Source organism: Phyllopteryx taeniolatus, chromosome 14, assembly GCF_024500385.1.
Source record: "Phyllopteryx taeniolatus isolate TA_2022b chromosome 14, UOR_Ptae_1.2, whole genome shotgun sequence".
Taxonomy (NCBI): domain Eukaryota; kingdom Metazoa; phylum Chordata; class Actinopteri; order Syngnathiformes; family Syngnathidae; genus Phyllopteryx; species Phyllopteryx taeniolatus.
This window is the reverse complement of record NC_084515.1, coordinates 18,306,201-18,330,722: the sequence shown is the minus strand read 5'-3', so window position 1 is coordinate 18,330,722 and position 24,522 is coordinate 18,306,201. Positions and strand designations below refer to the sequence as shown.

General features: G+C 47.4%; 2 protein-coding genes across 6 annotated transcripts; both read left to right on the top strand.

The window, feature by feature from the left end:
- The first annotated feature begins 4,976 nt into the window (after nt 1-4,976).
- LOC133489416 (carboxyl-terminal PDZ ligand of neuronal nitric oxide synthase protein-like) lies at nt 4,977-12,691 on the top strand. Of its 3 annotated transcripts, none has more exons than XM_061798451.1 (10): nt 4,977-5,197; nt 5,457-5,528; nt 6,914-7,003; nt 7,084-7,142; nt 7,250-7,358; nt 8,597-8,729; nt 9,070-9,176; nt 9,397-9,543; nt 9,716-9,887; nt 10,755-12,691. In XM_061798451.1, the coding sequence occupies exons 1-10, from the start codon at nt 5,093-5,095 to the stop codon at nt 11,201-11,203; spliced, it is 1,443 nt and encodes a 480-aa protein (XP_061654435.1). In that variant the 5' UTR covers nt 4,977-5,092; the 3' UTR covers nt 11,204-12,691. The 3 variants fall into 3 exon arrangements, with proteins under 3 accessions (XP_061654435.1, XP_061654436.1, XP_061654437.1); XM_061798453.1 differs by having other exon boundaries at nt 5,028-5,197; nt 5,468-5,528; XM_061798452.1 differs by lacking the exon at nt 5,457-5,528.
- A 197-nt stretch (nt 12,692-12,888) lies between these two features.
- On the top strand, nt 12,889-24,401 carry LOC133489330 (discoidin domain-containing receptor 2-like). Of its 3 annotated transcripts, XM_061798318.1 has the most exons (17): nt 12,889-14,933; nt 15,384-15,490; nt 16,298-16,400; nt 17,643-17,880; nt 18,268-18,415; nt 18,500-18,602; nt 18,936-19,134; nt 19,202-19,442; nt 19,542-19,607; nt 19,980-20,116; nt 20,207-20,414; nt 21,254-21,474; nt 21,544-21,674; nt 22,763-22,981; nt 23,216-23,450; nt 23,598-23,747; nt 23,877-24,401. In XM_061798318.1, exons 2-17 carry the CDS (start codon nt 15,415-15,417, stop codon nt 24,009-24,011), a joined length of 2,610 nt encoding a protein of 869 aa, XP_061654302.1. In that variant the 5' UTR covers nt 12,889-14,933; nt 15,384-15,414; the 3' UTR covers nt 24,012-24,401. The 3 variants fall into 3 exon arrangements, with proteins under 3 accessions (XP_061654302.1, XP_061654300.1, XP_061654301.1); XM_061798316.1 differs by having other exon boundaries at nt 19,202-19,607; XM_061798317.1 differs by lacking the exons at nt 12,889-14,933; nt 15,384-15,490; nt 16,298-16,400 and adding an exon at nt 17,075-17,383 and having other exon boundaries at nt 19,202-19,607.
- The last annotated feature ends 121 nt before the right edge of the window (nt 24,402-24,522 follow it).

Below are 24,522 nucleotides of genomic sequence, written 5' to 3'. Positions count from 1 at the left end.
CAATCATGGCCACGGTGAGCCCAGATGGTCGACTGGATAGCCCAGACATCAACCGCGTATCAAATGTGGTGTTGTCGCTAACTTTCAGAGTTGAACCAGCGGCCGGCTTTCTCGTCGTCGTCGTCGTCGTCGTCAAGGTTGCGAGTGAGCTGAAGCTGAAGCTTGTCCCGAGTGACTCAGGATGAGAGGCAGAAACACAAACCGGCATCTTACGACTGACTACTTCTGGCACGTTTAAATGAAATTCATTGAGGAGAAAAATAATCAATCAATCAATCAATAACTGCCATTTGAAAGTCTGCTTTGCGCTTCAGTTGCACTTGGAAATATGAAGATGAAGAATGCAAGTATGTGTTTGTACTTTGTCATTTGGTGCTTCAATTGTCTCAGCGGGCAAACGCCGCTGATTGCTGAATGTCAGGCTGACCCAAAGGTTTTCGGGCGGGGCGGGTGCAAATTGCCTTTTTGGAAGCATTCTAATTATTGGTTCGTGCCATAAGCACTCGCCACTCGCCTACTACAAATACTTGGTGTTTGTGTTTTTATGAGCATTTGTCTACGCGTAGTGTGCCCGAACAAAGAACGTCCTCAAAGCAAATGTCATCGTGGCAGTGTTGTCATCCTCAGGTAGCAGGGCGCGTCTCCGGCAAAGGAGAACACGCTCGGCGGGTCCTTTGGCCGGTCTTCGTTTCGTCACTGCAAAGTTTGGGTGCATCCCGACAATCAGCGTGTGCATGCGTGTGCGTGTGCGTGTGCGTGTGCGTGGGCGCGAAATGACTAAGAGGTTGTGGAGGAGTCATTTTCCACTGGCGTTAATGACTGCGTCTGCGCCTCCTCAGGGCCCGATTGCCCGAGCGGGTTTCTTTCTACCTTTGCAGTCGGAGTGCGCGTGGGAGGCAAGCGGAGAAGCGCAGCTACCGCGCGAGGAAGGAGGCTTACCGACAAAGCGGCGCTGACTCAGGCGGTGAGGGGCTTCCAAGGAAGAAGACGAGCTCGCCTGCGACACGCCTCGCTAATTCTCTCCGTAGTGACACCGAATCCAAAGACACCGACGCTAATTGCATGATATGAATGAGGTTATTTTCAGGTTGACGACTGAATATTCTTTCCCTAGCATGTGCTCGATGTATCTCGTAACTACAAGGCGTGCGGTATTCCTAAAACAACATTTGGCGCCGAGAAGGCAATCGTCAGAGGTGGCAAAAAGTACTTACTTTTAAAAGTATTTGGGTAGAAGTACGGATCGTGACCAAAAAAAAAAAATGCCCTAGTCAGAGTAATGATTTCATTCCTGAACTTTGCTAACAGTTTGTACTGACTCACAAAAAAAAGGATTAAGTGGCTATTAGTAAAAAAAAAAAATACACCTTACTTGTGTGTGTTTTTTCCGATGACACGGCTCATTCTTGGAGCCGACAACATCAAGTCATTCTCTTAAACGCGGCCACGGATGGGCAACATCGTCCTTCTCCGAATCTGTCGCATCATCGCTGTTAATGTTTCTCGAGTTCGCGTTCCTCCGTGTCCCTGGATTTTTTTCCCGCCATAAAATGCCCCCAAATCTCATTCAGTCAGTCAATCGAGGTCTCAAGCGCGGCGCTTGACTTGACCTTTCTCTAACGAGCTCTTTTTTTACGTCGCGTCATCGTCAGCCAACTTCAACAAACACTAACTAACTTCTTTTGATAAAGGACTAGAACATATTTGTCTTTTCCAATGTAAAATGTCGTCCAAAAAAAAAAAAGAAATACTCAAGTAAGTTACAGATATCTGAAAAATGTACCGTAGAATAAAAAGTATTTGTACTTTGCTAGTCAAGGACAATTGCTTAAATAGTAAACTCCTTGGGCATGAACACACGAGCTGTCTCGTTTCATATTGCGGAAGCGTCAAAGGGGGTCCAGGCGACGTGACCTTTCCCCACAGGCGATGGAGCCCGACCTCGGCATCTGCTCCATGTGGACTCGCGCCTCGCCATCCTCATTTGAAAAAACTCCCTTTCCATTGATAGCATTAGTAAAAAGCGCTTGAGTGCATGAGCGCGGTGTGAAAACAAAGACGGCTAGCGGCAGGTTACCAAGGAAACACGGCCTTGCGGCTCCCACAACTGGCCCCCGTTCGCTTTCCAAGCTCACAAAACCCTCACCTTCTTCTCATTTCATTTCACTATGGACGTACGGGAAACGCAATGTGAAGCGCTTTCCTCCACTTTCGCTCAGGGGGGGAAAAAAATGAATTGTAGATCATTAGAGTCTAGTCCAGTAAGTGATATGCAAAAGATGGAAAAATATTCCTTTGACAAATTGTCCTCGCCCGTGATGGAGGGTCAGCCATGAAACTGCCTCCACAAACTCTGAAAGTTGTGATTTTGGATTTCCCGTGACTGCTGTGACCCGGAGTAGCTGAGTGAATCTTAAAAAGACAGCTTGGTGCAACATTAGTCATCTGACTTTACATTCTTCCCTGATTTATACTAATCATTCCTCCCAAAAATCCAGCTAATAGCATCAAAGATCACGTGTTACGGTCGATCGCGTCGCAGTTGCCGCATTGAGCAATTATGAACAAAAAGAAGTCGCTTAAAAAGCTCCCAAAATATGCATGTTGACATTTCCCGTGACCCGACCTGGGTCATCCTCTCCGGTGCGTGTGCGCGTGCGCGTGCGTGTGCGTGTGTGTTGTCAAGCCCGGTTACGTTGGGTTTGAGGAGCTTTGCTGAAATTACGAGAACATATCCTCGTGCGGATGGCAACAACAGTGGAAACGAAGGAATTCTGAGACACACGCCAACAAAACAAAAGGTGCTGAAATGATTTGCCTTTTAGAGGTGGAGGGAACTCAAAGCATTTGTACTATGCAGCATTTTTTTTTTTCATGATGAAAATATGGAACTATATCAAGTTTTGCCAACGAGAATGTGTTCTCCAATGGCTTCCGTAGATCGAGAGATAAAGAAATAGACAAATAAATCAACGACGAAACGACTAATTATGTATTGAATGAATTGATTCGTACAATGAAAGCCAGCAAAATCTCGTTCGATCACGTGCGCAGCTGGCGCAGCTGGCGCAGCTGTGCGCAGCTGGCGCACGTGGCTTCGGGTTGGTCAAGTCCAGGCTCCATTCCGATCTTGCGAGCAGCTTGAGAACTGCGAACTCCCCTTGAATGCATTTGCTGACCAAGTTTGGAGGGCGACGCGTATCCAGGAGACTTTCCACGGTCGAGCTTAATTGAACGTCACTTTGTTTGATTTGGATCCCGGCAGCGCTGAGTAAACTTGCGGACGAGCGGACTAAACGCCTCGTGACGTACGCGTGCTGCACTTAGAGTGTCAAAAGTGCACCTCCGAGATAAACACGCTTGTCTCTAAGAGGGTTTTTTTGTTTGTTTTTTGTTTTTCAACAAATGGACCGTCGAGGCTTTTGAGACAGATGTAACTAAACACGTGCACATCATGCATAAAATGTAGGCCTCCCACTTCTGAAACCTAGGATCTCCACTGCACTATAGACCACATGACGCGTATCGGTGGACAGATTCATAAGGAGATCCGGACCGAACAGCGTGGAAATAACAGGTGACATAGATGTCAAGTGCACGGAGACCCTCACACGTCGACGGGGGAGAGCAGCGTCGCTAATAAAGCAGAAAAGCGACGAACACCTATTCGGTCATTCAGCCTTGTGGAAGACAGCGTGTTCTACTTGCTCGGAACTTCATGCACCCAAAAGATGGTTCTCCATATGAGTCATTCACATGGGAAGCCGAGAGAGCGTTGGTGCGCTCGCAAAGGAGCATCTCCAGAACACTTTGTTCCCCAGGGAGGTGACCGGGCCTGCTGCTCTTTTTGACCTTCATGGTAGCACCGTCCACAAAAATAAAAAAATAAAAATGTTTAAAAAGAGGGCTTGCATGACACGGCTGCTGAAGAAGCAAACAGCGCGAGGAGCTCGCGTCACTTTGCCTGTTAAAGCCCATAGAGCTCTGCTGCCATCTGCTGGTCAGAAAGCGCGTGACACGGAACAGAACGATTGATGTGGCCAATTGTTATTATGGAGGCCACATCTCGGTCCGAAAATGACTTCATCGCTATTCTTATGAACCCTGGACGCAGATTTGTCAGTTTGCAACGAATACTCGCGTGTCATCATCAAAGTGTTTTCTTCACGAAATAAGGAGAAGTTTGGCGAAAGATCGTTTGTCCGGGATCTGATTAGATCGTGCACTGCAGTTGTTTCATGATCAGCGTGTAAAATGTTTTGCTCGAGTTTCAGCGTTTTCTTCTTTGTCAGTTCTTCCCTCATTGAAATACTTTGTTTGCATTTTAATCTTTCTTAAATATAGCAACGTATCCTATCATTCTCCAAATATATTGATAATAATTCTATCATCAGTGGACTATAAGTGACTATAACCTTTGAATTCTTGCCATGACCTTTCTTTGCCGATTGGCTGGAGGAAATCACATGATTCTACAATGGCGGCGTCTATTTTTTGACTTCCATTTCATTTCCTAAATGTTTGAATGACGTCTGCCATCATTTATTTCTTTTGTATTTTGAATGTGGATTCCAAGTCATGTCGTCCTCTGGCTTTTGTCGGTCACCGATGAATGTAATCGGTGCGTTCCTTGACGAATGTGCAGAAGCTTCTTTTTTTTTTAACCTGTATTCATTTTTGTTCAGAAATATTCCTTTGAATATTGATGGGGATCGCGAAAGTGCGTCCGAGTGCGTTGTCGGCGTGTCGTTCCCAGCGTGGCCGCTAGATGTCACTCAAAGCGACGGCAATCCGCTCCCGCTGGAATTTGGCGCGTTTGCTCTTTTTCTCCTCCCGGCTCGACGGACGAGAAGCACTCGCGGCGCTCTCGGCACTCGATGCGGCTGAGCTTGGAGGAAACCGCAATCTGCAGAGCGACAGCCGCGCGTAAATCCTCCGTCGTGCGTCGGGGCGGGCTCGGGTGGGGGGGGGGATGGGGCGCGTGGGGGCGGGGCTAATGCGCGCATCGATCACCGATCAGCTCCGGTCGACCCGGATGACCTCCAGGCAGCGACGCTGCGCAGAGTGACGCTCGTCTGAGGCCAAATGAGCGATGCCAGGAGTGACCAAGTATAATTTGGTGGACGACTGCCTGGATCTGAGGGTCCCCATGCATAACGAGGAGGTGTTCCAGCATGGAGTCTGCTTCCAGGCAAAGGTGAAGACCACCCGCTTGTCGTTATCGGACCTTGTAGCGCCAAATGTGTCAGTGAGGTGTTTCATTTTGTTTTATTCTTATATCTTTTGTTTATTGTCCTTGTGCACGCCTATTTTCCCTGATTTGATCCCTATTTCATTTCATCCCTTACTTTCTTCTGTCCCAACTATCTTCTGTCCACCAATGTTGCGGATGCGGTATGGCAGAAGAGTAACAAGTGGCGGTGCCTTTCTCTGACACGATTTTCCTTTTTGGACAGTACATCGGCAGCTCGGAAGTGGCTCGTCCTGGCAGCCGCGTGGAAATAGTCGCCGCGATGAGAAGAATCAGAGTAAGGAATAGTTGGCACCCTTGACCTACTGCGATCGCAAAGGGAACACATCATTCGGCGGTCGATGGAGTGCGTTGAGTTCGATGCCGCGCCTTGTTCACAGTGCCGAGAGGACCCTTGCCCCGCTTTGCCCCCCCTTCATCCTCTCTGCACTTGCACAGAATTGTAGTGCCTGCGCATTGAGCGATCTGTCAGGAGCTATTAGATTCTGACTCGCTGCCTGAGGTTTGAAGAAGCAACATCTGTCCGGGCTCCCGGTGACCGCAGAGCGATTACTTCTCGGACGAAAGGATTTACGAGCCGTCGGTCGGCTCTGAGATCTAATCTAACATCCCGCTCACTTAGTCGCTGAGCTCGGCAGCCGCGTCCTCAATGACGCGCAGTGACGACTTCATCCTCATCCGGGATGCCGATGCTTTATCGGCACACGGGCGGGAAATCGTATCTCCTTTTAAAAATCGTTTCAATCCGAGATTAGTCCAAATTGTCCGCCCTCAGTTCCCCAGGCAGGCACAAACAAAGAACGCAAATCCACAAGTTGTCCCAAAAGTCACGCTCCAATTCCTTTTTCTGTTTCGTCTCAGGAATCATTTGGACAAATGTGAGGCCATCGGCATTGGACAGTTTAGGCTTTGCAGTTTTGGGAACGATAGAATTCCCTCGCCCGTGGCGCACCAATTGATATCGGAGCAGCGTTGCAAAGTTTTTCTGAGAAGCTTCATGGCTGTCGGTCTGCTCCAACACACCGTGCAATTTACGCCATCCGTGGAAAAAAAAGTTCCTGTACCGACTTCAGATTCTTGAGCAGAATCATTTGCATTTTCAAGCCTTTGAGCGAGCGTCGGTCGAATCCAGCTTTTGCCGGGTAGACTTTCTCTGGGTTTGCGCGAACGCCTGCTCTAGGAGTTTGGTGTTTGTCAAGAACCGCTCCCCTTTTTAGACTGTACAACGTGTTGGAGCATTTGACAGCCGTGAAGGGTCTCCAAGTGGCACTGGACTGCAGTCGGGGGGCATCAAAACATTCGCGACGCCGCTCCGATGTCAATTGCCGAGTCCTGGGCAAGCGTATCGTGCTTACAGATGTCTGTAGAGGAAGCGCGATGAAAGTGTGCCAAAACATCTCAAGCTCCCACCGCCAAGTCTCAATTTGAAGTCTTAAACCGCGTCCAGAAGCAGAAACTGAAAGCGCCGACGTGTTTACTCAATCTGAGATTTCCTCTGAGAGGACGATAATCCAAAAAACCGATCCCGTCTCTCTTTCCCGATATATCATCTGGGAGTGCTGTGCCGCATTCATCACTCGCTCCACCAGCGGGTTTCTTCAAGCTCTTCCAATTGGATTCGGTGACCTTGAATTGCTAACGCCGTTGTTTTCTGCTTCGCAGTACGAATTCAAGCTAAAGAACATCAAGAAAAAGAAGGTCGACATTGTTGTTTCCACGGACTTTGTCAAAGTGATCTTGAGAAAAAAGAAGGTGAGTCCCGTAAAGTATGGTTTTATTATCGCGAATAATCCAATGCTAAATCAATGTCTCGCTTTGATTTGTGCCGGCAGCAAAAAGGCCGGACACGGGACGAGAACACGATCATGGTGACGCAGGATCCCATATTCAGGTGTGAAGCAAACTCCAGAAAAAACAAGGGCGCCCAATCGAAAGCGTCGACTTGTTAGTTCACCTCCGAGCGTGTTGAAAACCCGCAATGTGTTCTGCCGCCGCCAGGATTTTTTATGTCTCACATGACGCGCAAGACCTAAAGATCTTCAGTTACATAGCACGGGATGGAGACGGCGATAGCTTCCGCTGCAATGTCTTCAAGTCCAAGAGGAAGGTGAGTTGAATGAAAGTAAATCGTCCCGATTCCGTCACCCGTGGCCCCGTAGCTGTCGTTCCACGTGGACGGGAAACAATTTCCACGGTTCTTTTCATCTGTAAAAGAAAATGTCGATCCTTCTCGCCATATCTGCCTGTTACGTAGAGAGGACATTTTCCTCCGAGACAAAGATAATTCCTCCGCGATCCCGTCACCGTGGAGACGAGACAGACGGCGACTTAGCTGAGACTCAATATTAATCATCCTCGTTGGACGAGAAATGACTTTTGAAATGACGGAAAATGCTCGGCGATTTCTTGTCGGGGCTGCTGATATGAGAAAATGATTTTGGCTTCAGGTCTCGGAAGGCCCAGCTGCTTTATTTGACAATTCTGCTGCAGGATCGATGCGGCAACAAATAAGCAAAGTCTCCAATCAAGAACCAATTCTGCAAAACAGAAAACAAACACTTACGCCATCCTTTTCTTCAGAGTACTAATGAGGGCCTCACTTATGGAGTGCAATTCATTTTGCCTCATTTACTTCAAGTTACGATTAATCGAGATTAAAAAAAAAGACAACTTTTCAAGGAACACTTAATTGATGAATCCGGGTATTCCGCTCGTTCCTAGTGAAGCAAGAGGCTGTTGTTAATGTGTTTGTTCTGCTTGTGTTTCTTACCCTCCCTTATATGGGTCGTGTCACACGTCCGGTGTGTTAACTGACACATTTTCCGAATTCACTATTCAATTGCTCGTGTTTTTGGATTGCCTGTCCAGCCGCCAAGTGTGAAAATAGTTGTCTGCGAACAGGCCCGTTCTGCACACCGTCATGTGACGGTGGTAAATGCACCGCCCCGAGTTGTTCCGCCCGTGACGCGATCAGTGAGGCCAGGGGAAGATCCGGAGCCGCTTTCGAACGATGGCTGGACTTTGGCCACCAGACTACAAGGACTAATAATATAGCACAGCATAGCATAGCATAGCATAATATGTCTCCTTTAACATACGTTTTTTTTTTTCTTCTTCCTTTCATAGAATCTTGACTTTAGGATGTAATTGCTTTATTCTGAGCCAGCCAATTCATCACTATAGCAGCAGAATCAATACAATACTGGAGCTTCTCCTGTTCACTCGACCTCACTTTCCCAAATATTCGACCCACGGCAACCCTTTCTCCTATTTCACCTTCATCTTCCCATCATCCCTGAAAAACAACCTGCGCACAAAGACACACACTATTGTCTCCCTTCCTAGTCACAGGCCATGCGGATTGTGCGGACAGTAGGTCAGGCGTTTGACGTGTGTCATCAGCTGACCCTGCAGAAGAAAACGGACGACGACCGGGAGGATGAAGACGGGAAGGAGAAGGAGCCCGGAGCAGTGGCAGGTGAATCGCAAGCAGCCCCTCTGTCCCGTTCCCGCCTGTCACAACAACGTGCCTTTCTGGCTGCCTTAAGCAGCTGAAAGGGGGAGGGGGGGAGAAAAAAAAAAAAAAAAAAAAAAAGCACAGAGAAAATGTCACTACCTTGAAATGATAGTTTTCATTAGCTTGCAGTGCTGCAGCTGCACTTTCGCGCTGGAGAGTTGTTTGAGTCATTGATCAAATCATGTGCTCGTGTGGATTCGGCCCACTAGCAGGCACTCCGCACTGCAGATGAGTTGCACGCTGCCAAGCGCAGAGCACAAACACGCCGTTAAATGCGCTTGCTCTCTCTTTGCATTGTCAGAGGAGACCGACCTTGAAGCCACAACAGAGGAGAGTATAGAGTGCAACACTTCATCAGACATGGAGAGGAACAAAAAGGACATCGGAACTAATGGGACGGTAGACACGGTAAATTGTGCTTGATCATTTTAGTGTCCCTACTTGTTTTTCCGTCCAAACAACAGGGGAGTTTCGGCGCACAGATTTTAGACCAAGTGACATTTATGGATGCTTTCGGACAATTAACACGCACCAGACGTTTTATTTGGTACGAGCGGAGAATCCGATAAGCTCCAGCTGTTATCAAAAAGCTCCATCGCGGCCGTTGGTGATGTCCTCTTCATGGCAGGGCTCCAGTGGCGGCTCGCTTCTGCTCAACTCCCCGGCCGGCAAAGCTTCCGCCGCAGAGGGCCCCGGCGCTTCGGGCCACCACGTCCAACTTTTGCAAAAACAGTTAGCGCAGCAGGAGCAGCAGGCGCTGGCGGCGTCAGCTCAGGTACTCGGGGCATCATTTGAATGTTCATTCAGTTTCATTTGATTTTCCAAACATCTCACCAAAGCTTTCCAACAAAGATGGACTCATGCCTCTTTAATGTTTCATACTTGATGGAAGACTCCGCTACACTATTTGACTGGCTTTTTCTTTTTGGGGATTTTGCTGTGCTCAGGTGCACGCGCTGCGGGGCCAGCTGTCTGCGGAGGCGTGCGCTCGAAGCGAGGCCCAGACGAGAGTTCAGAAGCTGCTGCAGCAGAACACCGACTTGCTGCAGCACATTTCCCTGCTGGTCAAACAGATCCAGGAACTGGAGCTCAAAGCTGGCGGACTTGATTTAGCATCCAGTGAGTGGAAGACGCTCCTCTGCTACCGTGTCCCAACTTACCACTTTTCATTGGTTTTTCGCCAACTCGTCTTTTATTAAGCAGGACGAGCAGCCCAACGCGCAAATACAAAATGAAAACATTTGCAAGGAGCATGGAGCAGACGTTAGGCCACGCCCCCTTAAAGGCACACCTCCACGCATGAAGACCCTACCGCGCGTGCGGCTTTCGGCATAATTAGATGTCGCACTTTTATTATGTTTTATTATAATCCCATATTTTTGTCGTTAATGTATATTTGACTAGTTTACATTCGTTTTAAACCTTGTAAAAAAAAAAATACAAAATTCTGGAACTCCGTCCATTTAAATGGGGAATTCAAGGTAGCACTGTATTTGGTGCCTACTTCCTCATCATATTATTTACAGTCGAGTGCAGCGGACCCCCACAAACTCGCCGTTCGGATTCACCAATTTGCAGATTTCTTTGTCCATTTGTTTACATTTCTTTCCATTTTTTACAAATTAGTTTTCTTTTTCTTTTTCCTTTTGTTCGAGGGGAGCCAAACCCCCAAAACACTTGTTGGCAGTTGACCCTCATTTATTCACTCATTTGTTGTTGTTGTTGTTGTTTTTGTATGGAATTAGAATGATCCTAGTGAGGATAAGCGCTAAAGCAAATGGATGGATGGAATTATAATGGCAGTCGATTAACCGCGGATCTTTGCTCTTCGCCGTCCGGACCGCTCCCCATCCCCTGCGATTAGCGGACGTCCGCTATTTGTTTCATCAACATAAGTGTCTCTCCTGTCCGTGCACGGTTGCCAAACAGATCTGAATTCTTAGTCCTGCTCTTTGCTCAGAAACGTCCTTGGATGTGTGTCCTCAGGGGGCTCCCAGGACAGTCTTCTGGAGATCACTTTTCGTGCACGACCCCCCAGCACGCCCAGCGAACCGCTCACCCCGTCTCCCCCGACAGGCCCAGTAGCCTCTCTGTCCCAGCAGCACCTGACCAGCGACAGCTCTTCAAGCGGCGGCAACGCGATGCGTCTGGAGCGCTTCCGGTTCTCCTCGCGAGTTCCGGACGGCCGGGAGCGAGGCCGAGGAACGGGCCAGACGCCCGACGACGGAGCTCCGTCGGGCGAGGAGGTCCTGGGAGCTCTGGAGCTGCTCCGCTTCAGGGAATCGGGAATCGGATCGGAGAACGAATCCAACACGGACGAGAGCGACGACCGGGACAGTTGGGGGCTCGGGGAGGGGGACGGTGCCGCTCGACTCTTCCGCGTGTTGAATACCGAGAGCTTGCCGGACTGCCTAGGGGATGAAATGGCTGTGTAGAAGCGCCGTTCTCGACATCGCACTCATGCGTCGTCGTGCCGATGCGGAAATCATCAAGGTAGTGCATCACAAAAAACAAATCGCTCGAGATGAGAGTCAAGTTGGGATGTTTCACGTTTGGTGCGCAAGAAAAGACGTCGCGCTTTCAGTGGCTCCCGAAATGTCTACGCTCGTGAATGTGACGGCAAGCCAGGCTTGAAATAACAATCGTAACGCACACGTGCACGTTCCATCATAAATGTCATATAGGTATCGAGAATGACACTGTTCAAAGCCAATGCTACTGCTAATGTAAAAACAAATGTTGTGCGTTATCTTTTTAAGTTGACGATTGTATCCACATTTGGCTTGAACATTCAACGCTCATCTTGCACTTTCCCGCCGGACAGTTGAATAAAACATCTGTACGTGTGGAAGAAAATCCCAACCTAAAGTTTGGACACACTTGCACAGCCGGCCGGCGATGAATGACAAGGAGCGCCCAAACCTTTGACCTTTGACCTGGGGTGAGGCTTTCATTAATGGGGAGGCCTTCATTTGGACAAATGCCTTTATATTTGGATGGGCGTCATGGTTACAGGCAATTGATTTTTCCGAGTGGCTCCAGCTGTTTTTTTTTTTGTTTTTTTTTGTTCCTGAAGGGGAAAAGGAGACATTGTTCTGTGGTGTGGCGTTTTTACGATCAAACGAGCAGCCGATGATTAATTGAGGCACGCTCTATTGGAATTCTCAGACATGTTGGCTGCATAGATTGTTTTGCTTGTAGCGCTTACCATTTTGAAAAAGAGATGAAAATGATTCTCTGTAATTCGGAAAACCAAAGCCGAGATTCTGAGATTCTGCATCCGAGTCGTCCAGCTTTACAACGCTGATGGCAAAGTGCAAATTGTGTCGCGAATTCTGTGTGTATGTTCAATAGTGTACGTGCGTTTATTCGTGGTGAACAGGTTATCCTCCCCGCCTTGGCGACATCACTGCGCTCCATGCTTGTTGCCATAGCAACCATACTGTGGTTATAACTGTGTAATACAGTGCGTGCGACACATCCGGCGAGGAAATGATTGTCCGTGTTTCTTCAAGGTTAGAAAAGGGGGAATAGCGTTCTGTCTGCTCTTGACATGCAACACTGGGCTTGGGTCTACTTACACGAGTCTGGTTTGTTGATTTTGCGGCATGAGTTTAATATGAATGTATCCACGAGGGGCAACATCAAACTTCGTGTCTGCTTTATAGCCCCCATGTTGAGTATTATCGATGAAGTCCGTTTTGCAGTAGGGCTACTGTTGCGCCCCACAGGAACCCTTTTGGAGAGGCATAAAAACAAATCCGTGCCTTCCAATTCGTCTGGCCGAGCGAGCGTCACTCCGGTTTTGGCATGCGCGACTGCAAGCCAGCAGTCGTCGTTCAGTTCTTCCCCATGGCCTCTTCTCTCCATCTTCTTTGTCTTGGCCATTTTTCCCCGATGCTCAATTACTGCTGGAGTCCTCAATCACACCGTCGAACTTGAGTTTGTTTACACGAAGCGTTCTGAAAAACGAACGGGCTCTTACAAACGCGCCGTAAATGTGTCAACTTGTGGAATTGAGCATCCTCTCTCGTGTTCTGTTGTTTGGCCGTATCTGTGTTTGATTACATGCAGCCATGATAGTGGCCAGTTGCATATAAATAACCCGAAAATGTAAATTGGCAAAATGCAAAACGTTAAGCGCTACATCCGGTGCAAAGTTCTTTACAGCAGTTTGTGTAGGCGGTAATCCCGAATTGCGTTCCTGACGACCCCTCGTCAGGATGCCACCGCGCAACCCTTCAAAGCCGATGCAGTCGGGAGACTGAAGACTGCAGATCGGATGGAAAATGTGAAGATCGGCCAATTCCCGCTCCTACGTTGAGCCACCGCAGCGGGCAGCTAGCTCCCTGTGGCGCAGCTGCTGACACTTGATAGCGAGAGTGGGCGGACCCCCAGGAGCCGGCTACTAGCGCTTTCGTTTCAAGTTAGAAGAGCCCGCCTCCTCACCCAGCTGAGGTTTGTGTTTAGCCACAACAGCTGCCCCTCTGTTTCAGTTCGGAGGATAACACCAAGTCTAATCATCCTCTCACGATTGCACTTTAAGCGCGTTATCGCAAAAAAAGAAAAAATGGACTGGATTTTATTTATTTATGGGGATGGGTTTGACTTTTATGCTAAGCATGACAAGGTTTTCAGAGTAACACTTTATTAGATGGGCTATTATGCAAAGAATACAAATCTGAGATGTCGGGAATCTCTGCCCGATCGGCACGGGTGGGCGGCGGCATGTTCGCCAGGGAGTTGTACGCCGCGTACTGTAAATGTGCGTGAGGCTGAACGTAAAGCAACATCAACACAAGTCCTTCTGTTTGCGCTTTCTATCTTGGCTAAATCCACTTTTTTGCCATGTGTACTGTATACTTTCAATTTCATACACATTTACAAAAAACCAATTAGCACAAACATAATCTCTTTATCAGTGGTATAACATAAGGAGATCGCAGCTTCCTTTCATGTCCAAGCAGCGAGCATAAAAATGGTGCTAAGAATAAAACAATTCTAATCATAACAAAGAAAGGGTTGAAGTTTAAAACACGATGACTAAGCCAACATACGAGATCATAGCAATCCACAAATGTCTTCCATCTTCCAGCATTTTTGATGATCTTAAAAGTCTTTAGGAACTTCCGCTCGACGCTCGTCCTCATTAGGGTCGCAGGTAACGAGGCGAGGTTCCGCCTGGAGTGGTTTCCAGTCCATCGCAGATTGAGAGCGAAGCAGCAGAACGATGATATTAATACAACACATAATTTGGTGTCGCAAAATTGCATGCAACATGGAAAAAATAAAAAAATCTTTCTTCTTGGGACTTTCATCTTTAGCAAGCAACAATTGCCAGTCGACAAGATGGGTTGTTTAACTACTATTTGTAATTATCGGAGTGACTGAAGCAACTTCTAGCTGGGAACTTTTGCATGATGCCTTTTTTTTTTTTTTGTTTGTTTTTTTTATGCGACTCTATCTTCGCCACTCGACTCCAGACATTGCGCTAAAGGTTTACAACTGAGCAACAGTTCCGTCCATTTCCTAGAGCGGTCGCAGGTCAGCTCGGCCACATCCCGGCTGACTTTGGGTCAGAGGCCGACAGCCTGGACCCGGCCAATCGCAGGCCACGTATAGACGCGCACACACACGCACACACGCACACGTTCGCACCTATCGACAATTTAGTCTTTAATTAACCTTGCATTTTGGGGGCCATATTGGACTTCAGAACTGTAAGGCAAATGTGATAACTACCCTGCCCGGCAATATTTTCAATAATTTCCTCCAAATCCATTTCTTATTTCAGAACTCACATTGTTTACATATTGGGAATTTTGGAAATAACGCTCTCATGGACAACAATTAGCATGTTATTTTGTGCAGAACAAGTTATTAGATGAGTTGCACTTGCAGTTCTCTGCCTCTGCAGACCCAAATTTGGGGCATTTGTGGATCAGGTGGAATTCTGGGAGGTTGGCCCCCTCCCCACCCTCCTCCTCAAAACCCCAAAGTGTGTTATTTTCTCTGTTTCTTTCCACCAGCCTCCGTTTCCTCTCCCTCGCTCTCTTTTTCTCTCTCCTTTCCACTCCCAAAAAGTCCAGAAGAGTCCAGCGAGGAGAAGATGCAGAGGCCTGTTTGCTCAGACTGATGGCTTCCTAACAGAAAAGACAAACAACAGTAAGTCGAATCCACATTTTGCGTACCATTCTTTTAAAACCAGCCGCCATGCTGATACTTAAAGTTTACGTCGGCTTGCATCTTTGCATTGAGACACGGTGGGTGTCCGGATTGGAACCACATCACTCGCAAAGGGCAAATCGGCCAATCATTGCACCGGAACAGCATCGTGGCGTTTTTGTTTCTCTTCAGTGTATTCTTCGTTTGACAGGAGCCTCGTTTTCACAAATAACAGAAGAGTCTGTGCTCTTCGGCGTTTTAAAGGCGTACTCAAAGACTACGAAGAAGATTGTGTGTATGTATGTGTGTGTGTGTCCAATGAAGGCAGATTTTGGAGGGTGTACAACAGCACAATGAGACATGCAACCGGAACGCGACTGACTGTTAGTATTGTTGCGTTTGCATGCATCGCAAAACTTTCCATCTCCGCCTTCTTGTGGGTCGATGCAGGTGCGCAGCTCCACGGGAAGCGACAAAGGTCATGGAAGGTAAAGAGGCCGCACGCCATGTTGTCTTTGCCCTGCTGGCTGCCGCGGTGCGATGTCAAGTCAACCCAGGTAGATTTTCGTCTTCCGCTGCAATGTATCTGTGCGTGTGTGTCTTTTCGTGACATAAATTCCAGCTGAGCGGGACGCTGACAACGAAGTTGTAGAGTGACCGGCTCGCTAAGTGATCAACCCAGCCAGTGTAGATGAGCTTAAAATAACTCGCGTATTTCAGGGGAAAAGATATGACGGCAAGATGGATAAAGAAAGCAATATCAGGTGGGTGGGCTTAAAGTGCAAACCGGTGTGTGTGCGTGTGCGGTTTGCCCAACGTAAGACGGCAAATACGGTCGGAACAGGCAGACCTTTCACGAGCGGTTTAGAGGCGTAGTCGCGGGCAGCGCACACAGCTACACACTCTCCCCACTTTGAATATTTTCGCAGCAAAAAGGCGTATCTGTTCTGCTGCTCAAATATATTTTTGTGGGAAAGTGAATACATCGACAGCTTCCCTTAATTGGCAGGTAGGAACCAGCAGTCGCGCACATACAGAAAGCCATGGCTGTTGCGTTTGACTCGTTCTGATTTTGTTGTTTAAAAAAAAACATTACGAAGTCACACGTGTGTCTCACTGTGGAAAAAGGAACGAACAGTGAAGAGCGAGCCTCCCGAGACTGGCACCTACACAGTGTCGCCTCTGTTCCGCCGCCGAGGCCTTGCGGGGCCGCCGGAAGGCGATTGGCTGGCGCAAAGTGGCGGCGTGCACCTTTCAAAACCACAACTCACCTCCACACTTCGCTTGGAAATACACGAGCTGTACACAAATCCATACGGTATGCCAATGTGTTCATGTATCAAGGATGCCTTGTGTGTTTGTAGAAACGTGTCGCTATCCTCTGGGTATGACCGGTGGGCAGATTCAGGATGAGGACATCTCCGCTTCCAGTCAGTGGTCAGAGTCGACTGCTGCAAAATTTGGGAGGCATGTTCTTGTTTATTTCAACTCAGTGTCACTTTAAATACTGAAATTCTTGCGTCACTCCACAGCACGAACGATGGACGAACGCAAATAATGAAAAAGGATGGAATGATTAGGGTTTCATGTTTCAGTGATGCAGAAAAGCAAAGACAACTCGAAATTGGCATCTTTAAAGCTAAATAATAAGAAATCATTGCTTTTCCCCTTGTTGTCCAAAGTGCCTTTTTGTCAGTGTTGTAACCCTGCTGGGGGGGGAAATTTTATTTAGCAAAGTTGTATGAAAAAAAAAAAAAAAAAAAGTCTGGACACTCTTTAAAGTGACCGCACTTTTCAAGCTGAGTAGCAATATGGCGCCCGCTCGTGTCACCGCCCAAACTTTCCTATTGTACAGTCATAACATTTTTATTTGGTGGTGCGCAATTAGATTTTCCTTATGTAAATGATTGCCTTGGCTCAATAGAGGTTGTGAAACTGGAAAAAACTCAAAGTACAAAGACCGTTAGTCGCGGATGCTCTATAATGTGTGTATATATATATATATATATAGTGACGCATGTTTCTGGAAGGTGTTTCAAACTCTTCTTCCATGTGCCCACTTTTCACTTTGTGCAATTGCGCAACACACAATACTGTGATATCAGTCACGGTGACGGTAATTAATTACCCGTTATGCTTCTTTGAGGGGAGAAGGAGGTGACTCAGTGAATGTGAAGCGGTTCACTCGCCATGACGTGCGTCCACCAAGGCAGCGGGGGTTCACTTCCCACACGACAACGCTGGCAATGTGTGTGTGTGTGTGTGTGTGTGTGTGTGGGTGGCTCAAGTCTAAACAGTACATGACGACAAACAACAAGCCCGTGCAACGCTATTCAAACAAGAAATCCCCACCGCATCATCATGCAGAAGACAGAAGATTCCGGATTTCTTGGAGGAAGTCCACCTCAGACTGTGCACCGTCCTTCTGTATTTCGTACGAACCCTTCCAGGTTTGCTGCGTTCCGCCTGTGGCCTCGAGGTCTGCGCCCTGCATAAGACAACGGCTGCATGCGACTAAGACATATTTCTTGGATACGCCACTTTCATTTCAAGGGACATTGAATTGAGGCGCAGTGCCAGTTGCATTCGAGACGACTATTTGAGGAACTTTACATTTTTTTGCATTACTCTACTTCATGTTCTGGAAAGTTTGATGCATTTTTCTTCCTCAATTTGTGGAGCCAAGCGCATTTTCTTTCTAATCTGCAGACTGGATTTTGACAACGGCGACGGCGATGGTGCCTGGTGCCCTGACATCTTGTCAGAATCCGACGGCCTTAAAGAATATCTCCAAGTGGACCTACGCTCGCTCCATTTCATCACACTGGTGGGCACTCAAGGGCGCCATGCTGACGGCATGGGTAACGAATTCGCCCAGCGATACAGGATCGAGTACAGCCGGGACGGCAGCAATTGGGTGGGCTGGAGTGATCGGAAGGGGCGGCAGGTGAGCACCTCTTCAGAAAAGCCGTGAAAATAGAGTACGGTGGTGCCTTGAAGGGGCGTGGCCTAGTGAGCCGAGTATGGAAGAGGTTAGTAGGAGTTTGGGGAAGATCAATGAGAGTCTGGGGAGGTTCATACAGCTTTCGAATATGTGCTCACGACTTTGCAGATTTCACCATAAGCGAGGGATTATCGGAATTGCAATCATTAACGTCAAAAACTAAGAGGAGTCAAAAGCCAGTTGAGCGCGTCAGAGAAGAAGGTAGCCGATGCGAATATTTCAGTATTTGCAGGGCAGGATTCAGGCGTGAGCGAGAGAGAGCGAAAGAAAGTCAAAGCGTCGGAGGCAGCGCTCATTTGCGGCTGTCTTCCGTGGCTCTCCTTCCGCTAGGTGATTGAGGGGAACAGGAATGCGTACGACGTGGTGCTGAAGGATCTGGAGCCTCCCGTGGTCGCCCGACATGTGCGCTTCATGCCCGTGACTGACCCCTCTTTGATCGTCTGTATGAGGGTTGAGCTCTACGGCTGCGAATGGCTCGGTTCGTCACGAGATTTTGAAAGTGCCAATATTTGGATGAACGCAACTGCTAAATTGTCAGCGGTTGCCGCTGTTTTGCTTTCAGATGGTCTGATGTCTTATAGCATCCCAGAGGGACACCAAATGATCTACCGGGGCCTGGATGTCTCCTTCAATGACTCCGTGTATGACGGAGCATCAACTGAAAAGTGGGTGGCTGCGACATGCGTACACCGTATACACCTCATAAGTAAAAGATTTACACGAAATGTAGGATTTATCCATCCGTTATCAATCCAGCTCAGGGGTGTACTCACTTTTGTTGCCAGTGATTTAGGCAATAATTGCTGTGTGTTGAGTTATTTTGACGGGACAGTAAATTTACACTTGTTCCACTGACTTGTAGCAACATTTTAGCAAAGTGTTTCGTTTTTTTTTTTTTTTTTTTTACAAAGTGTTGTCCAATGAAAACCTAGAAGAAAGCGTTTCCATAAACGTGTACTCCCGTTCATGAGATCACGTATATGATGTACTCATTTCAGCAATCTCCCGACGAGACTGACAAAGGGTCTGGGCCAGCTGACGGATGGAACTTGGGGTCCGGGCGATTTTCTCGACAGTCACATCTACGGCATGTGGCCGGGGTACGACTACGTGGGCTGGAGCAACAGGAGCTCCCCCAAAGGTTACGTGGAAATGACCTTTGAGTTCGACCACGTGCGAAACTTCACCTCCGTGAAGGTGAGAAGACAAAATATAGAAAGTGAGTTTCAAAGAAAACAACTGATTGCAGAGGTCTGGTCCACAGGTTCACTGCAATAATATGTTCAGTCGAGGGGTCCGGATGTTCAGACAGGCCACCTGTTATTTCCGCTCGGGCGCCAACTGGGACTCTGACCCGGTGACCTTCAGGCCACCTGTCGATCACGTGAGCCAAAGTGCCCGTTTTGTCACCGTGCCCCTCGGGGACCAGACTGCCATCGCCATCAAATGCCGTTTTCACTTCAGCGACCTCTGGATGCTGTTCAGTGAAATCGCCTTCCGGTCAGGTGAACTAAGACATTCCAGTCATCTTGCTTCCGTGCGCTGTTTCCGTCCGTTCCGTTTCCCTTTCCCTTTTCATTTTGCATCTTATCTTTTCTTGTCAGGCTCAGCGGTGTACAACACATCTTTGACTCCTCGTAAACACGGACACGCAACTAACACGCTGCCAGGTTGAGTTTGGTTATCTCACTGACTCCTAAAAGAAGGTCAAACAGACACTTGCACACGTGCGCTGACCGGATGACATGTCGTGTGTGTTAACAAAGCGCAGGGAGCCACTGATCGATTCTACATCAAGAGTTCATTGCTTAAATGGCATCGGTGCGCTATATCTCGATTTGGTCTGCCACGTTTCATTTGCATCTACAAGAGAAGCTAATTGCATCAAGTTGCTTGAACTGGTTAGCTCATTTTGTGTGTGAGCAGACAACGCCCCCTGCTGGCCGTCCTGCAGATTCCTCAATCACATCCCAATGTAAACCTGAAATATGGATATGAAGGTGTGAGCGACTGACCCGAGTCTCATTTCCCATCTCATTTAGGGGACGATCCAACTCACAAAGTGGATGACAGCAACACGAGGATCCTGATTGGCTGCTTGGTGGCCATTATCGCCATCCTCTTGACCATCATAGTCATCATCTTGTGGCGGCAGGTGTGGCAAAAAATGCTGCAAAAGGTGCGAAACATTCCTTTGAGCGCAATTCTTTTCCGAGTACGCATTGCTAATAGCTAGAAGCGGTAACTCGTATCTCTGTTAATAATAAAGGCCTCACGGCGAATTCTGGACGAGGAACTCACAGCGCGTCTTGCGGTTCAGACTCGGGCCTTTTCCTTCCACCGCTCCTCTCTGTCCTCCTCTCTCTCCACCACCAACTCCACCTATGAGAGGATCTTCCCCCTTTGCTCCGACTACCAGGAGCCTTCCCGCCTCATCCGGAGGCTGCCCGAGTTTGCGCATTTCACCGAACACCCGGGTGAGGTCGCACACGGGGTTGCAAAATGTTCCGCTAAATGATCGTACAGTTTCTCCAAGTTAATTTCGTTAAGAATTTGGGAAATATTCCAAATTGGAAACTTTTCATATGAATTTGTGGGACTGAACTCGGTCGGGATTGAGGGTCATTTAATGAAAAGGTGTCACATACATTCAAGCCTACATATTTTGTTTGGCCATAAGACATCCCTGTCAAACAATACAGCAAAAAGCATATTTCAAAAGTTTGAAATGTTTTATTGAACACATTTTGCATTCAAATTGACTAATCCACCAACCCAAGCATTAAAACCTTTAAGAAAATGCACTCACCGTGCAAAAATACCAACAAAGTCCCGTTCAAAATATTAAATGAAATGAGCCCCTCTGCATTCCAAAAAGTTCCATTCAACATGCAAATCAAACAAAGCCAATTTCAAAAATCTACCCTCAAACGTCTCACGCCTCGCCTTTGCATTTGTCTTGCACGCTTTCAGGTCATAATGGCCTTCATATTCAGCAGTACCTTTGGTTGTAAATCAAACATTTGCTTGTTGTTTTAGCCAGGGTTATGATGACATATTTTTCCCGCAATTATATTTAAGTTCCTGCGATTGGCTGGCGACCGGTTCAGGGTGTACCCCGCCTCTCGCCCGAAGATAGCTGAGATAGGCTCCAGCGTGCCCGCGACCCCCCCCCCCCCTAATTTCCCATGGAAAGTTTCCATTTTTGAAAATTCCTGCAATTTTGCAACCCTAGTCACGCAAGCCATTGAATGCCATTGCAAGGTCTTCTTTCACGTACTGCGATGATCCTTTTTCCACGCGTCGTCCGCATTAGGACTGAGCGGCTCCTACAGGACTCTCGCGGCCGGCGGTTCCGACGGCGTCCCCCACTACGCAGAGGCCGACATTATCAGCCTGCAGGAGTCGGACGGCAACAGCCACTCCGTCGCAGCTGGCGACCTGAGGATCTTCGCTGGCGTAGATCCGGCCACGAGAGAGTTCCCCCGAGAGAAACTCACGTTCAAAGAGAAACTGGGAGAGGGCCAGTTTGGCGAGGTGCATCTACTGTAGCTCTGTGCCTCTTGTTGTCTGGAAATGCCGTGACATGGAAAAAGTTTTTTTTAGGTCCACTTGTGTGAAGCAGAAGGCATGCGGTCCTTTTTAGATGACGACTCATCTGGAGAAGGGACTACTAACCAAGCGTCCCTACTAGTAGCTGTTAAAACACTGCGAGAAGATGCCAACAAGAATGCAAGGTAACTATCAAGGTACTAGGTAACTACGTAGTTGTAATTCTTTTCCATACAAGCAGAGGTGGCAAAAGTACTCGCGCTATATTAGAAGTACAGATACTTGTGCAAAATAAGGCTATGGTAAAAGTAAAAGTACTGATTGAACTCCTTTACTTGAGTGGAAGTAAAAAAATGGGGATTTTCGATTGCACTTTTTTTCTGATGCCAGTACGAGTAGTCACTCTAAAGTGACCGTCGACGCTGAAACCCATTACCTTTACTCGTACTTTTGATAGACATAACATTTCAATGACCGCAATGGGCACAGTGATAGTGTAGCTAAAGCGCTATATACAGGTAAGTGCTATATACAGGTAAGTGCTATATACAGGTAAGTGCTGTCCATTTGCCATCGCACAAGATGATTCGCCGATGTCAAACCGCCATAGTGTGTTTTTTTTGTGTTTTTTTTTTTTGCTTCAAGTATCGGTGGCTGGTCTCAGCAGCATTCGCAAGTACCCGATACATTGAAATAAGGCCGGTATGGCCCCGATACTGATACCTGGTATCAGTACTAGTAAAAAAAAAAAATACTTTTTTTTTAAAGTACAATGACTGAAATGTACTTTAGTAAAAAGTAAAAATGAATGTCAGTTATATACAATACCTGTTTAAAGTTGGCACAAAGAGTAAGAAAAAAAACTTCTCCCTCCGCACACAAAATAGTTTCACAATTTCGAAAATTAGCTAAGTGCTCATACCAGAAAAAAATAAATCAATGGAGACGGGTGAATTCTGACAGCATACAGAAGAATGAACTGACGACAGACAGCGCATGAGAAAAACAAAGCAACATAAATCATATGAGCTAAAGATAACACCTCAAAAAATGTTTGTTTTTTCAGGTTCGATGGGAGAATTTTTGAACGCCAGAATCTGATGTTTTTAAAAATGGCATAATACACAATGCATTCGCCACGAATGTAAAAGTAAATAAGTCTAGCTACCTGAAAATCCAATTAAGTACAGTCAGCAAATATTTGTATTTTCCGACAATGCAAAACAAGTTTTATGTATTTGCCCAATTTCTATTTCTGCGTCGCGCACCATAGGAACGATTTCCTGGAGGAGATCCGAATCATGTCTCGCCTGAGGGACCCCAACATCGTGCGTCTGCGTGCTGTATGTGTGGACACGGACCCTCTGTGTATGATCACGGAGTACATGGAGAACGGAGACCTCAACCAGTTCCTCTGCCATCTCAGACTGAAGGACCTTGATGAGGAACATGAGGCGGGACAGCAGGAGAAAGAGGAGAAGCGTACGGTCAGGTAGCTTCAACATCCTTTCGTCTTGATTATTCAATTGTACTTAAATGATGCACCCCGCATGTTCGGACCGCTATTCGGTGGATTGCAGTGACGTTGTGAAATGTCCGCACCCTGACACAAAATGTCGGATGCAGTATAGACGACATGAGATGCATGCGCAGGTCTGCCTGGTGTCTTGTGGTTGGTAAGTGTCGAGACAACAGGGAAATTCTCTTTCTGACCTTTGCCCTTTAGCTACAGCAAACTGATAGACATGGCCGTGCAGATAGCCTCTGGTATGAAGTACTTGTCCTCGCTCAACTTCGTCCATCGTGACCTGGCCACGCGGAACTGTTTGGTGGGGAAGAACTACACCGTAAAGATCGCGGATTTCGGCATGAGTCGCAACCTGTACCGCGGGGACTACTATCGGATCCAGGGCCGAGCTGTACTGCCCATACGCTGGATGTCTTGGGAAAGCATTCTGCTGGTAAGTGGTCTGGGGGGGGGGGGGGCAGTCTAAATAAATACTAAGTGGCTCAGTCCAGCTCTAGACATGGACCCCTTACCTGACTTCTATTAGGGACTTCCTTCCTCTAACAGTCCCCATATGTCCTTCTTCTGATCTGATTTGCAGGGTAAATTCACCATGGCCAGTGACGTGTGGGCCTACGGGGTGACTTTGTGGGAGATCTTGACGCTTTGCAAGAAGCAGCCTTACTCCCACCTCTCTGACGAGCAGGTCATTGGAAACACAGGCGAGTTTTTCAGGGACCAGGGCAAACAGGTGAGCGTCACACCATCGAGCTGTTTTAACACCTCGCACGATCTCACGATCGATACTTGCGCAGCAACGTCAGAGTGATCGGAAATATGTTTGTATTCTTCAATGCCAACCATTGTTTCATATGTCCAGGTGTACCTGCCTCAGCCGCCGTGTTGTCCCGATGGATTGTACAATGAGCTGATGCTGAGTTGCTGGAGGAGAAATGCCAAACAGAGGCCGAGCTTTCAGGATCTCCACGGGCAGCTGATGGAGAGCCTGCTGTAACAGACGCTGCTTTTTGTCTGCTAAGGTTCCGAATTGTTCCGTATAAACGTGGAGTCGCAATCCAACCCCGCTAACGTTATCCAGTTGTTTTAAACTAGTTTGGGACAAAGGGGCTGTTTATAATAAATGCGCAGAGTGCAACTGAACATACCTTTAGGGATGACCTTCTCATATTGAATTACTCAATGTATTTATTATTTTGTACTGACATTTGGTGTCTATTTCTAGGTAAGATTTATTATTGTTAGGGTTTGAAACATATTTGTGCAGATTTTATAAATCACATATTCTGCCCATGAATGTGTAAAAAAAAAAATATATATTTTTAGAAAAAGTAAGCGTAGTTGTGGCACCTTTTTAAAGAAATGAAATAAACTGCTTTAGAATCCTGACGGCCTAATGATGTGAAGACTTAACAACACTCATTTCTTACTTTGCAGCAATAAAGGAAAGTATACAAATCCTAATTTCCTCACGATGAAGTACACTCACAAGACACGCAGGACTGCAG

Coding starts and splice junctions, on each gene's coding strand:
- LOC133489416 (XM_061798451.1), top strand. CDS start 5,093: ATGCCAGGAGTGACCAAGTATAATTTGGTGGACGACTGCCTGGATCTG. Junction 7,004..7,083: donor TGATCTTGAGAAAAAAGAAG/GTGAGTCCCGTA, acceptor TTGTGCCGGCAG/CAAAAAGGCCGGACACGGGA. Junction 7,359..8,596: donor TCTTCAAGTCCAAGAGGAAG/GTGAGTTGAATG, acceptor CTCCCTTCCTAG/TCACAGGCCATGCGGATTGT.
- LOC133489330 (XM_061798316.1), top strand. CDS start 15,415: ATGGAAGGTAAAGAGGCCGCACGCCATGTTGTCTTTGCCCTGCTGGCT. Junction 18,416..18,499: donor CTACGGCTGCGAATGGCTCG/GTTCGTCACGAG, acceptor TTTTGCTTTCAG/ATGGTCTGATGTCTTATAGC. Junction 23,748..23,876: donor TCAGGGACCAGGGCAAACAG/GTGAGCGTCACA, acceptor TCATATGTCCAG/GTGTACCTGCCTCAGCCGCC.